Below are 12,392 nucleotides of genomic sequence, written 5' to 3' on the forward strand. Positions count from 1 at the left end.
AAAAGTGCATCTCTAGGCAGTGTACAGAATTAAAAACACAACAAATATAAAACAGAATAAAAACAGTTAAAATTCCACAAAATAAAAATATAAACAATCTCATAAGATAAAAGCAAATTAAACAGTTTAAAAGTGATTTCAGTTAAAAGCCTGAGAAAACAGCTGCATCTTGAGCCTTCCTAAAAGCAAACAGAGAAGGAGATGCCCTTATTTCAGCAGGGAGCATATTCCAGAGCCCCGGGACAGCCACAGAAAAAGCCCAGTCCCAAGTCGCTACCAAGCAAGCCGGGGGCAACCTTAACCGGACCCCTCCAGATGATCTTAATAGATCATCTATTAAGGGTTCATGCCAGAGAAAGCACTCTCTTAAGTACCCTGGACCCAAGCCATTCAGGGCTTATAGGTAATAACCAGCACTTTCTATTTCGCTCAGAAACACAGCAGCAGCCAGTGCAGGTGTTTTTTTTTTAATGGTGTTATATGGTTGTCCCAGAGACCTGCATTCTGTACCAATTGTCGTTTCCAGACTACATACAAAGGCAGCCCCATGTAGAGTGCATTACAGTAGTCAAGCCTAGACATTACCAGCATATGCACCACTGTTTTAAGGTCATTTACCTCCAGAAATGGACATCGCTGGTGTATCGGCTGAAACTGCGGGGTGTGGGGGAGCGCTCCTGGCCACTGCCTCCACCTGAGAAACCAGAGAGAGTTCTGGATCCAGGAGCATGATCCACACTGCTAGGTGGACTGGAGAGGGATTGGGACTGACCGTGGGGGGTGATGGGAGTTGGAGTGCAACATCTGGGCACCCACGGCTGGGAATCCCCGCAAAGAAAGTCCACCCAACAAACAGTGGGCCATCAAGTTCCATTTGGTGCCCACTTCAGGCTAGGGGTGTCCACAAAACTGGCTGGCCCAGTTCAGTTCAAGTAAGAACCAGATCTGGACCAGGCCAGTTAGGTTTTGCCCCCCATCAAAAAAAACCCCAGGGTTTTTTTTGGGGGGGGGCGTTCTTGAGCCATGGGGGGGAGGTTAGCACTTATCTCCTCTGGGGAGCTTCTCTGAAGCTGCGGGGGGGGGGAGGTGTCCACGGAGGTTCCCCCTCCCCCCACAGGCATCCCTTATGTCAAAAATCACCCAGTTCAGGTGTTTTTTGCCCTTCGTGGTGGCCATTTCAGAGGCCACCGTGCATGCACAATTTCCCCCCTCAAAATGGCGCGTGAACCCAGCAAACTGCTGGGGGGGTTCGGTCTGGGGTTGAGCTGAACCAGGGGTAGTTTATCTAGACCTTCGAACCGGTTCGACCTCGAACCTGTTCAGTGTTGAACCGGTTTGCACATCCCTCCTTCAGGCAGGTGCCCTGGCCAGCCACCTGTCTCACCCCACCCTCCCTCCAGAAGGCCAGCTGCGCATCTAATTGTGAACAAACCTTTTCAGATGGTGTGGACAGAACCTCAACGATCTAGAAGACGGAGGTGTCTGCAGTGACAGCGCTGGCCGTGAGGAAGCACCTGCTGCTGGACCAGTGGCCAATTCAGCACCGAGCCCCTGGATGTGCTAAGGATCCCCAGAGATTATTTGCAACCTTTTCGTCGCTGTTTCCTTTTCTCTTGTTCTCTCCCTGTCTCCCCTTCTCTTTCTTCATCTTTTTTCCTTTTCATTTTGCGAAAGGGTAGCTGCTAATCAACAGTTGTGCGTTGCCAGAAGCAGGGCTGAGATCTGCCAGCTTTATTGCAAGGCACAAGAGGGGGTGAAATTGGTGGGAGAGATGGGAGGGGTTCACCCCAAGGCAGGTATCCTGGTCGCGGGGGCTAAGGTCACCTAAGGGCCGGCATCTTAGTAGCCAGGGAATAGTTGAGGAGTCTCCTAGGGGAAGGGGGGAAGATGCTACCCCCGTCAACTGATCAAGAAAGAGGCTTTTTAATACATCATTACAGAAGTGGGATTGAAAAGGGGGGAGGGACGCCTTGGCCCTATGTAAATATGTCTTGCATTTCACTGACATTCAAACCAGAATTGGAGCTCGGTTATTGTGGGAGGCGGGCGGGGAAGGGAGCAGAAGGGAAAGGGGAATGGCCAAGCAGCTTCCCTCCCATGAAGTTCAAAAGAGCGGCTTTCATTTTTGTGCATTGTTTACACAAAGGTGGGTAGAAAAGTGTGCATCCGACGCAGGGAGCATGCCACTCTCCTGCTCTTCCTGCAGTGCACGGACAGGCCACCTTGGCTCTCCACTTGCATTGAACTACAACTCCCATCATCCCCAGCCACAGTAAATTGTGGCCGGGGGTGATGGGAGTTGTAGTTCCACAACAGCCGGAGAGCCAAGGTGGCCTGCCCCTGCTGCAGTGTTACTCAATGAAACCGTGGCCTGGTCGGAGACACTCACCACTGCCTATGAGAAACCGGGGTCTTCACTGTCTCCTCCTTTCGCTGTTGTAAAGGATCTTTTGCATGGGATCTGTGTGCGTGCGTGCGTGTGCGTGTTTTGCATCTTATAGCAGCAGGTTTGCCTTTTAAAATAACTGCCAAGCTGTCGCTTCTAGGGGGCCTTTGGCATGATGACTTTTTCTTGACTTCCCTAGCTGGGCCAGAGAAGGGTGCCGAAGGAAGAGGTGAGAAAAGCCGCTGAGCAGACAGAGTGATGTCTGGAAGGGTGTGCTGAGAAAATCATGATGTGTGTGTGTCTGTGTGTGTGAAAGAGAGGGCGGGGTGGTGTAGATCAGGGGTAGGCAACTTTGGCTCTCGGGTGGTTGTTGAATTACAGCTCCCAACACTCCCACTTTTGTGGCTGGCGAAGATGGGAGTTGCAGTTCAAGGACAGCTGGAGAGCCCCGGTGGCCTGCCCCCGATGTAGATAATGTTGCGTTTGGAATGGACACATCTGGTTCCCCCTCCTAGGAGGAAGGATTTCTCTGCGCGATAAACTACGCTGCCTAGCACCCAGTTTGTACCCCTTTCCCCTTTGTGCTGCTTTTTGCCCATGGAGCAGGTGACCTGAAGGACACGTGCACCTGAAAGTCGAGTATCATCAAACTTCCGATGCCAAGCTGAAAGTTGCTGTTTAGGTGGCGGATGGGAGAGTCACGCCTTCCTCTCGTGTCTCTGATTCAGGCTCTGCTTGCTTGGCATTGGTCACCACTCAAGTAGCCCTATTCTGTTGGCGCCCAGGAGTGTCAGTCACAGTACATGCCGACCGGGGCACCTTGGCTTGAATCACCCAAGCTGGACCATATAGTCCCCTGCAGTCTCCTTGCGTGGACGGCTGAAACTTCACCAAGGGTTGTGCACAAGGTTTATGCAGTGTATGAGGATGGGATGCATCTGTTCAGCATGTCAGGGCCTTCCTCATTCAAAGAACTGCACACCAACATGCTCTGAGCCCTGCTCATTTCGGCTTGTCACCTCAGTCGCAGGGGAGCCACTGAAGCTAGTGGGATGGTAGGTTTGTCCTCAGCTCTTCTGTGGTGATGGCCTCTGGCTTAGAGAAATTCATGGAGGAGAGGTCTATCAATGGCTACTAGCCTTTGGGCCATAGGCCCCCTCCAGCCTCAGAGGCGGGATGCCTCTCAATCCCAGTTGCAGAGGAGCAACAGCAGGAGAGAGGGCATGCCTTCATCTCTTGCCTGTGGACTCCTCAGAGGCATCTGGTGGGCCACTGTGTGAGACAGGATGCTGGACTGGATGAGCCTTGGGCCTGATCCAGCAGGGCTGTTATGTGACCTGGGAGATCCCTCCTGTGGTGACCCCCACACCTCTGAGATAACTTTGGAAGTGAGCCCTTCCTCCCTAGGAAATGCACCGACGACTGCCCTATGCTAGGTTCACCTGCTAAGAAGTTCCCTTCATACCAATGGGGCCTAACTTCCATATGAGCCTGGGAAGGGAAGGGCTACCGGGCATGCAAGTCAGTCAAAGTGCATGTGACCGACAGGCTTCACCCTCCCCTCCCCCATGAGGTAATTGGAGGATGCAAGTCCTAGGGCAGAACGTGCCCTTCCTGTGCTGAAGAGCCACGCAGGAGGGAAGGGTAAACAAAGCCATGCGAGACGCCGGTGGCTCCCGGACTCAATGGAGAGCTTGTTCTGGGGCCTGTTGATGCTGGAAGGCAGACACTGCTGCCTTTCTCTCTCCGCCTGGCCAGTGGGGCCTGTGCAGGAGGCCAAGAGGGGAAAGCCAGCCAGCCAACTTGAGCACAGGCGAGGTCAGCAAAGTGGCTGGATCCCAGGAAAGGTTTCCAAGAGGAGGATGGGGCTCTTGTGGCTTTTGCGCAGGGCAGCCGTTCCGTGCAGCTTGGGTCCAGCCAGGTTTAAGATGCAAGGTCAGAGTGCCTCTGAATGAAAGCGACATGAGGTCATGTTGAAGATTTGGTGGTGCATGCATGGAATCCTCTCCTGCTCAGCCTGAAAAAGAGGGGCAGTGTGTGGGGCAGGTTGTTTTTTTTTAATTGCTTGTAACTCCTTGGAAACTTCTAGAAAAGGCAGGATAGAGGAAGAGAAGGCGCGCACACACGCACACACACACACACCAACCCTGGATGCCTGGGAAGAGAGTAGGATTACAGCCTCACCAACTCCACACTTTAAACCAGGGCTGCACAACTTCAGCGCTCCAGCTATTGCTGGACTACAACTCTCATCATCCCCTGCCACAGTGGCTAATAGGCATGATGGGAATTGTAGTCCAACACTAATGAGGGATGGAGTTGTGTAGCCCTGGTTTAAACCGTCGTTTCTCTGTCGGTTCTGCACTTGTGTGCTGCTACCACCTGAAGAAGGCTATAACTATATATATAAAGGAAAGGTTGTGCCCTTGAATCAGTGTCGACTCCTGTGTGATTTTCTGTGTGTCGACTCCTGTGTGATTGGATCACATGTGTGAGCCCTGTGATTTTCTTGGTAGAGTACAGGAGTGGTTTGCCATTGCCTTCTCCCGCACAGTATGAGGTGGTGCCTTTCAGCACCTTCCAATATTGCTGCTGCCCAATATAGGAGTTTCCCATATTCTGGGAAACACACCAGCGGGGATTCGAACCAACAGCCTCCTGCTCTCTAGGCAGGTTGTTTCCCCGTTATACATACTGTATTTACCCAAAGCCCAGACTAGGCTTTTTCCAAGTTTTTTGATATTAGAAATGGGGAAGTCTTAAATCCTGAGTCCTGTTCCTTCTGAGTAAATGCAGGAATAACCTTTATTTAACCTCAGCTTTTTAAAGGTGTCATCTTAATTTTGGTGTTGTCTTCAATTTGGGTAAATATGGTATATACCACATAATTTGGTGCATCGTATCATACCAGTATGAGGCATAATCCTGATAAAAGGGCTCACCCAGACAGTTCTCCTTTTGCAGAACTGTGCATCATTTCAGTGCTTCTGCGTACAGGAAAGTAGCATCTTTCAGCCACGCTAGTCTCCACCAACCCATGTGACTGACATAAAGACTGATACAGGCCTTTTTACACATCTGGTTTTTTGTTTTCCTGTTCCCCACATCTTGTTCCCCAGCAGTTTCCACAGATCAAGGATATCCATGCCATTTTTCATTTCCCAGAATCTTCCCTCGATTCTTGGCCGTGTGCTACTGTGCCAAAAAGTGGGTATCTCTTCACACTGCAAATGGTCTTGAAACTGGTTTAACTGTCATGGCTTCTCCCAGAGAATTGTGGGAGCTGTGGCTTTGTGAAGCTGCCGACTGGTTGTTAAGAGCTTGTACTGCAGTTTCAAAGTGGCTCGAGACCCAGTTTTCAATGAGTGTGGCTTCTCCATCACAACCTGCTCCAAAATTCTGGAAGCTGTGGCAACTTTACACAACACATGGCAAGTAAGGCTGCGCAAACCACTAGTTCCTGTTGAGCGTGAGCCACACAAATAATCTGTGTCGTCTGAACCCGGAAATGTCAGGTTGCCGAATGGCACCTCGCTCTACCACGCAACATCCAGTTGACACTTCTGGGTTCCGATGACACAAAAAAGCTCTCTTCAGACATTATACAGAGACGCTGTACTCAAACACTGCGTCCTTGTGCAACAACTGAAGGTGGCTGAAATGTGCAGCTCTTGCAGGAATGTGCACTCCCTGGGAACCAGCGGTTTGTGGTGGCTTTCCTTTCCGCGTGCCATCTGAAGCCACCCTATAGTTTTGACACATCTCCTCTTCACACAGAACTACAGTTCCCAGAGTCCACTGGCTGGAAGCCATGACAGTCAAAGCAAGCTGATCCTGGCTTAAGTGTGTCGTGTGGATGTGCCCAGGGAGGCAGGTGGAAAGTCTCCCTCTAGATCAGGGGTTCCCAACCTGTGCCACACCAGATGTTGCTGAATTACAACCCCCATCGTCCCCAGCCACAATGAACTGTAGCTGGGGATGATGGGAGTTGTAGTTCAGCAACATCTGGAATACCAAGATTGGCAGCTGCTCCCAACATCTGGAATACCAAGGCAGATAATCCTGTTAATACGTTTTCCCAGCAATGCACCCATACACCTGTTTGTTTTGTTTTGTTTTGTTTTGTTTTGTTTTGTTTAGCATGGAAAATAAAAACTCTCTTCATCTGATCAAAGAAGAAGTTGACTTAGTGCCAAACATTTGTTGTAACATTTCCTAATAGATAGGTGTGGAGCAGTAGGAAGGGACGGGTCTCTCCCTCAACGTCCACAACCGTTTCTGGACAAAGGAGATCCATGCAAGTGCATTTACAAGGCAGCATTTTAAAGAACTTGGAACTATTTTTTTCCCCTAAAACAAAAAGTGCCAAAATACATTTTTCATTTCTCAGTTTCATGTTTACCAGAGTGCATGTTAACAATGAAAGGGAGCAGGTTTTGAGTGTAGCAGAGTCGGAAAACCGTAGGGGAGCGGAAAGCATTGGGAAGTGGTGTTGAAGGGGGCTTGAGAAGAGGGCTGCAAGCTGCCAGGGTGCTTTCTGGCGCACGTTGCACTATAGTGGTGGGTGGCAGGTGTGTGTGTGAACTCTGCTCTGCTCACATGCAACTCCAGTGCATGGCAATGCAGCTGGCAAGCCAGAGATTCTCCAGGCAGATTGTGCCCAGGACTGGTGGTGGGAAAGGCAGATGGCTCAGAACGTGGAGGAAATGGGTCGGATACAGAAGCTGAGAGCCTGGCATTTGGCATGTTTTGGAGTGTCACACAGAAATTGGGGGCGGGGGGGTAGGTAGTTTGGGGAAAGGAAGGAAGATGTTCTTCAAGGCATTTGCAAATTGAAACCTTGTATTTATTCCTTTGATGAATATAGAAAACAGAGGTTATCTGATTATTAAGAGATATTATTTTGGATAAAGATGACATAACTTGCTGTGGCTGGTAACCATGATAAAATCCTGATATGAACAACCATATTTGTTTCCCCTTTCTTGTTTCCCTTTTAGAGAAAAAAGATAGCTTCTCCCCCCCCCCCATTGACATGTATGGGTACATTATCTTAAGGGGTGTGTGTGTGTGTGTGTGTGTGTGTGTGTGTTGCTGTTCCTTGTTTTATCAAAAGGGGCTTCAGATAAACTTTTAGAAACCCACCCAAGTCCCCTCTTGAGTCCTGTATTGACTGCAGGTAGAGAACACAGATTTAAAGACAAACAGAAATATCTAAAGTAAAAGTAAATCTATTTATAGGGGGGAGAGTTGCATGCAGAAGGCCATGGAAGTCAAATGTTTAGTATTTTTTTAAAAAAAGTGGCAGTGCCTTTCGTTTTGTATTTACCCATTTATTGCCAAATGCAACTGTTTTATAAGAAGCGATTATATGATAGTGTCAGAAATTGCGAAGTATTTCACTACATCTAAATGTGTGGAGTTCTTTTTTCTTTTCCTTTTCCTTGCTTTCATTACAAGAGTGTGTAAGCTGGTTATCTCAGCCTGCTCTGCCAGAGACAACTTGTACTATGCGATTATCACATATGGAATTTATATTGGTGCTTTTCTTTTTAGAGGTTTATGGCAATTGTTGAATAGGGGAAATGCAGACAGATGCCCAGACAGCAGGGGCAAGTGGGAATTCTTGCTTTCCTGCTACTCTGGATTTCATCTGGCAGACCGTAGCTGACAAGGGGGGGAAACAGACAAAGCAATGGGTTGGGGGGTGGGGGGCTCACTTTTATTTCCTGCACTGTGATACCGTCTGCATTGCACCATGAACCATTTTATGATTTCCAAGTGCCCTTGGCTTTTTTACACACTGCAGAAACAAGCTGTGGGGACCTCAGGTCTAAGCACCATTCTCTTGACCATCAGCTGGAATGGAAACCAATTGCACATGCTAAGTGGCCCAGGCATGAGGTAGTAGTGAGGCAGCTGGGGCATACCCGTGTGTCATGTTTGGCTTGACTCTTCTTGGATAAGCTGGAGGCCCACATGTAGCCATCAAAACATTGCCCTAAACATATGGCCCACTTGGGTAGCCAGCTCATTTCACGATGAGAGCCCTGGTTCCTGAACGACTTCCTTTTCTCACACTGATCCAATGCCTTTGGGATGCCCAGAAGGGCATCTGTGCCCTCGTGGAGTTTCACATGAGCAGAGGCCGCCACTGCCCATGCAGAGCTCCCTGTATGCAATGGAGCACTCTAGGACCTGAGATCGGACAGGGAGACTGGATTCAGCAGGATTTGGGTGAGCACCCCTTGCCTGGTAAGCAGGGCCCAGCACAAATTTTTCTGGCAGGCTTGGGTGTTGAATCCCATCTGACTAGATGGGCTGCAAGGGCTCTGCTCTGTGTGCCGACACCTGCTGAGGCCTGTTTGTTGAGCACGCGGGACAGGGCCTTCTCAGTGGTTGCCCACAGGCTGTGGAACTCACTCTCAGCTGAGACCCACAGGGCTCCCTCTCTCCAAACCTTTAGGAGGAAAGTGGAGACTGCCCTTTTTATCCAGGTTTCTAGCCAATGAACTGTTCTTTGCTCTTCTTAAACTTTTAGCTGTATTTGTTCTGTTTTTATTGAATTGTTTTTATCTTGTTGTTCACTGCCCTGGGGACTTAGGACAAAGGGTGGTATATAAATATAAGTATAAAGAAATAAAATCTGGATCCTCACAAATGCATATCCTCGCAAAAATAGTTTCCAAGCTCTTGATGGTCAAGATGCCTGCAATATGCCTGTCGTCAAACAGTTTGTTTTGCTAGCCCTGACGCTCACAACCCCTCTCCAGATCTCCGACAATGGCAGTGCCTTTTCTCTCCTCTCTTACTGGGAAGGCCCAAGGATGAATGACACTGAGGAAAATGAGCTTTTTTCTTTTGAGGTGACATTCACTGCCCGTTTTGTGCTGTTAGCAGCTGTTCCGGCCTGAGCTGGGGATTTGATCTAGGCTGTTGCAGGGTGAGGGGGCGACTTAATACAGCACTGTGACGAGCGACGTACAGATCTGTAGGCACTTCAGAATGTGCCTGGCCAGAGTGTTATGTTCTGCATCTCGATGGCTCAGCTGCAGACCCCCAGAGCTCACATCTCAGCCAGGGCTTAGCATTCCTTTCATCCTGTCTCTTGTCAGCTGCTCCTTCCGTGGGTTTCACGGGGCTAAACTAGGCATTACGGAAGTCTTAGAGTTGCGGCCACTCAGAATTGCTTGGTGCCCTCTTCCTTGCATAGTCTCAGTCGGGGATGGGGGCTCTCCAGCTGCTGTTGCACTTGCAGCTGGGGATGATGGGAGTTGTAGTTCATCAACACCTGGAGGGCCAGGTTTGCCCACCCTGACTTAGACGCTACAAAGAGGAGGCAGAAGCAAAGCAATATGAAGTGGTAGCGGCTCCGTTTCTCCTGTACTATTTAGCTAAGCTCCCAGGTACAGCTGCCCCTACTCGCGCCCCCACCCAGTATTAGAGGTTTCTGGATGTGCCTGATTCAACGAAAACGAAAGAGAGTAGATCTTGTAGAAAGTATAATTTGCACACAGCTCTGATAACACTAAAGTTGATTTTATACAAGTCATCAAAGTTTGCAAAGTGAGTTTTATTTTTTTGTATTCCTTTAATCTTTACTTAAAAGGTGAATGTGTATTCCTCTGGGAGGAATTGCAAGAAAACAGGAATGTTAATAAATGTTTAAAAAACACACAGAATACTTCCTCCCTTATTAATATATAACCTTTATGTATTTATGCCTATTGTAAGCAAATGAAAAAGCTTGGATTTCCATTCTGTTGCATGCCAGCTACTCAAAAGGAAAATGCCCTATTGTACATGCATGCATTTTAGTCTTGACCTCTTCTTTTTTTTCTTTTTAATTTTTTTTTGGGGGGAGGGTGTATTTCCCCTTTATAAAATTAGTGCACAAAGAGATATTTTTGCCTAGTTAATGTTGCCAAGCAATGCATATTTTTTAAAAAGAAAATTTGTCATATATGGAAATAGCATGTTTGTTTACATGTATTTGCTTCCGGAGTATACAGAAGGAGGAGGGGGGAAAGGACACTAAATGCCTGGAGATGCTATTCTTTCTTTGCAAGTGTACAGTTTTCAATTTGTTATTTCTGGTGAACACCCTTGTGAATTCAACTTGCTACAGTATATATTTATTATTCGTTCTCCTCCCATGTAACTAGGAATCATGCCTATGTTTCATATCAACGTTATATTGAAAGTCAAGGGAGATGATTAATACAAGATTTTGTAACACGGGGGTGTGTTGGCTCTTTATTTCGGTTTAGGTTTTAAGGGACGGAGGATATCTTCTTCCCAATGCTTCATTTAAAGGGGTGTGAAGGAAGACGCTTCTCCATTATGGGCACAATCACTCGTGAAGTTCTCATCCGTCTCGCAGGTTCAATCCCTGTTGTCTCCAGTTTAAAAAGCTCTCCGGTACTGGACAAGACCCCTTCCCAGTGGTGTAGTCCTCCAGGGATGCAGTCCCGGAACTTTTTTCCCTTTAGGGTCTCAGCAGGGATGCAAAGCTCCTTGCCTTCTAAATGGAAATAGTATGCTGGGCTTGCTACTCCAGCAGTTGGTTATCGGGGTATGCATGGAGCCACTCCAGGCAGTTCGAGTTACAACCAAACTCGAAACCAACCGCCCAGTCCGTAAGCCGTTTCGTTAGAACTGGCCAGCGCTTCGGTTCTGCACTAGAACTGGGTCAAGCATGTAGAACTGGTTCGGCCCAGTTCTACATCTTGCAAAGGGGAATCCGGGAAGGATTGCCATTTACAAGCAAAGTGAGGGGACCCTGTGGGGTTGAAAAGGGAGGGCAAGAAGTCACCTTACGCAGCCAAGCAGCAGTGGTGGGCCAGAGACAGCTCCCCTAGGCCCTGATGGTGCTTCCCATGCATCAATGGGTGCCTCTGTTCAGGCCTCTGTGCAAGCGAGGCCGGCATTTAAGGGGCTCATGTCATTTCCCGATAGTGATGAAAAGGAGAAATAGACTTGGGTGTCAACATATTTGTTTGTTTGTTTGTTTGTTTGTTTGTTTGACATATTTTTATACCGCCTAAAACTTGCGTCTCTGGGTGGTTTACAACAAAAACAGAACAGTTAAAACATTAGTTAAAACCGATAAATGACAACCAAAAAATTAAAACACTGGTTAAAATAAATGACAGCAGAAAGTTAAAACATTGCAACAATTTAAAACCTTAAAACAATGTTAAAACAGTATTTAATTAAAAGTCTGAGTGAACAAATGTGTGTGTAAAGATGTTTTTTAAATCGTCAGAGATGGGGAGGCTCTTATTTCAGCAGGGAGCGCGTTCCAAAGCATCGGGGCAGCAACTGAGAAGGCCCGTCCCAGAGTAGCCACCAGACGAGCCGGTGGCAAATGCAGACAGACCTCTCCTGATGATCTCAATGGGTGGGGTGGGGGGCTCATAATGAAGAAGACATTCTCTTAAATACCCAGGGCCCAAGCCATTTAGGGCTTTATAGGTTATAACCAGCACCTTGTATTTCCCCCGAAACTTATCGGCACCCAATGTCGCTCTTTAAATACAGGAGGAATATGGTCTCTCCTAGATGACCCAGAGACCAACCTGGCTGCCGCATTCTGAACCAGCTGTAGTTTCTGGACTACATACAAAGGCAGCCCCACATAGAGCGCATTACAGTAACAGTACGTTAGTATTGTGCAGTACAGTACATTGTATTGATAACACCCAGCACCAAATCCCCTGATGACTTCACCCAGTGGTTTCATGTAGCTGTTAAAAAGCATCAGTGACAGAATGGAGCCCTGGGGGATTCAATATAGTCGCTCCCGTTTAGAAGAAGAGGCACTGTACCCAAGTGCCACCATCTGAAAATCTGCCCGGGACATAGGAGCGGGACGACCACAATAGTAACAGGTCCCCCTTAATGTTCAGGCAGTCCCACCATTTCCCCCTCATAACCCAAAAGGCAGCTTTCTGTGTTTCTCTGTTCCCTTCCATTATTTTTGTGCAGGAAGCCTTGTGGGTCA

General features: G+C 48.1%; 1 protein-coding gene across 2 annotated transcripts in view; it reads left to right on the forward strand.

The window, feature by feature from the left end:
- The window catches only part of SAMD4A (sterile alpha motif domain containing 4A), a 189,927-nt gene extending 179,303 nt beyond the window's left edge, over window positions 1-10,624 (forward strand). For both annotated transcript variants that reach the window (XM_053259567.1, XM_053259573.1), the window contains one exon: window positions 1,441-10,624. In XM_053259567.1, coding sequence (XP_053115542.1) covers window positions 1,441-1,469 — 29 coding nt within the window. In that variant the 3' untranslated portion in view covers window positions 1,470-10,624. The remainder of the gene's footprint in view (window positions 1-1,440) is intronic.
- The last annotated feature ends 1,768 nt before the right edge of the window (window positions 10,625-12,392 follow it).

The sequence above is a fragment of the Hemicordylus capensis genome, chromosome 1 (genome assembly GCF_027244095.1).
Source record: "Hemicordylus capensis ecotype Gifberg chromosome 1, rHemCap1.1.pri, whole genome shotgun sequence".
NCBI lineage: Eukaryota > Metazoa > Chordata > Lepidosauria > Squamata > Cordylidae > Hemicordylus > Hemicordylus capensis.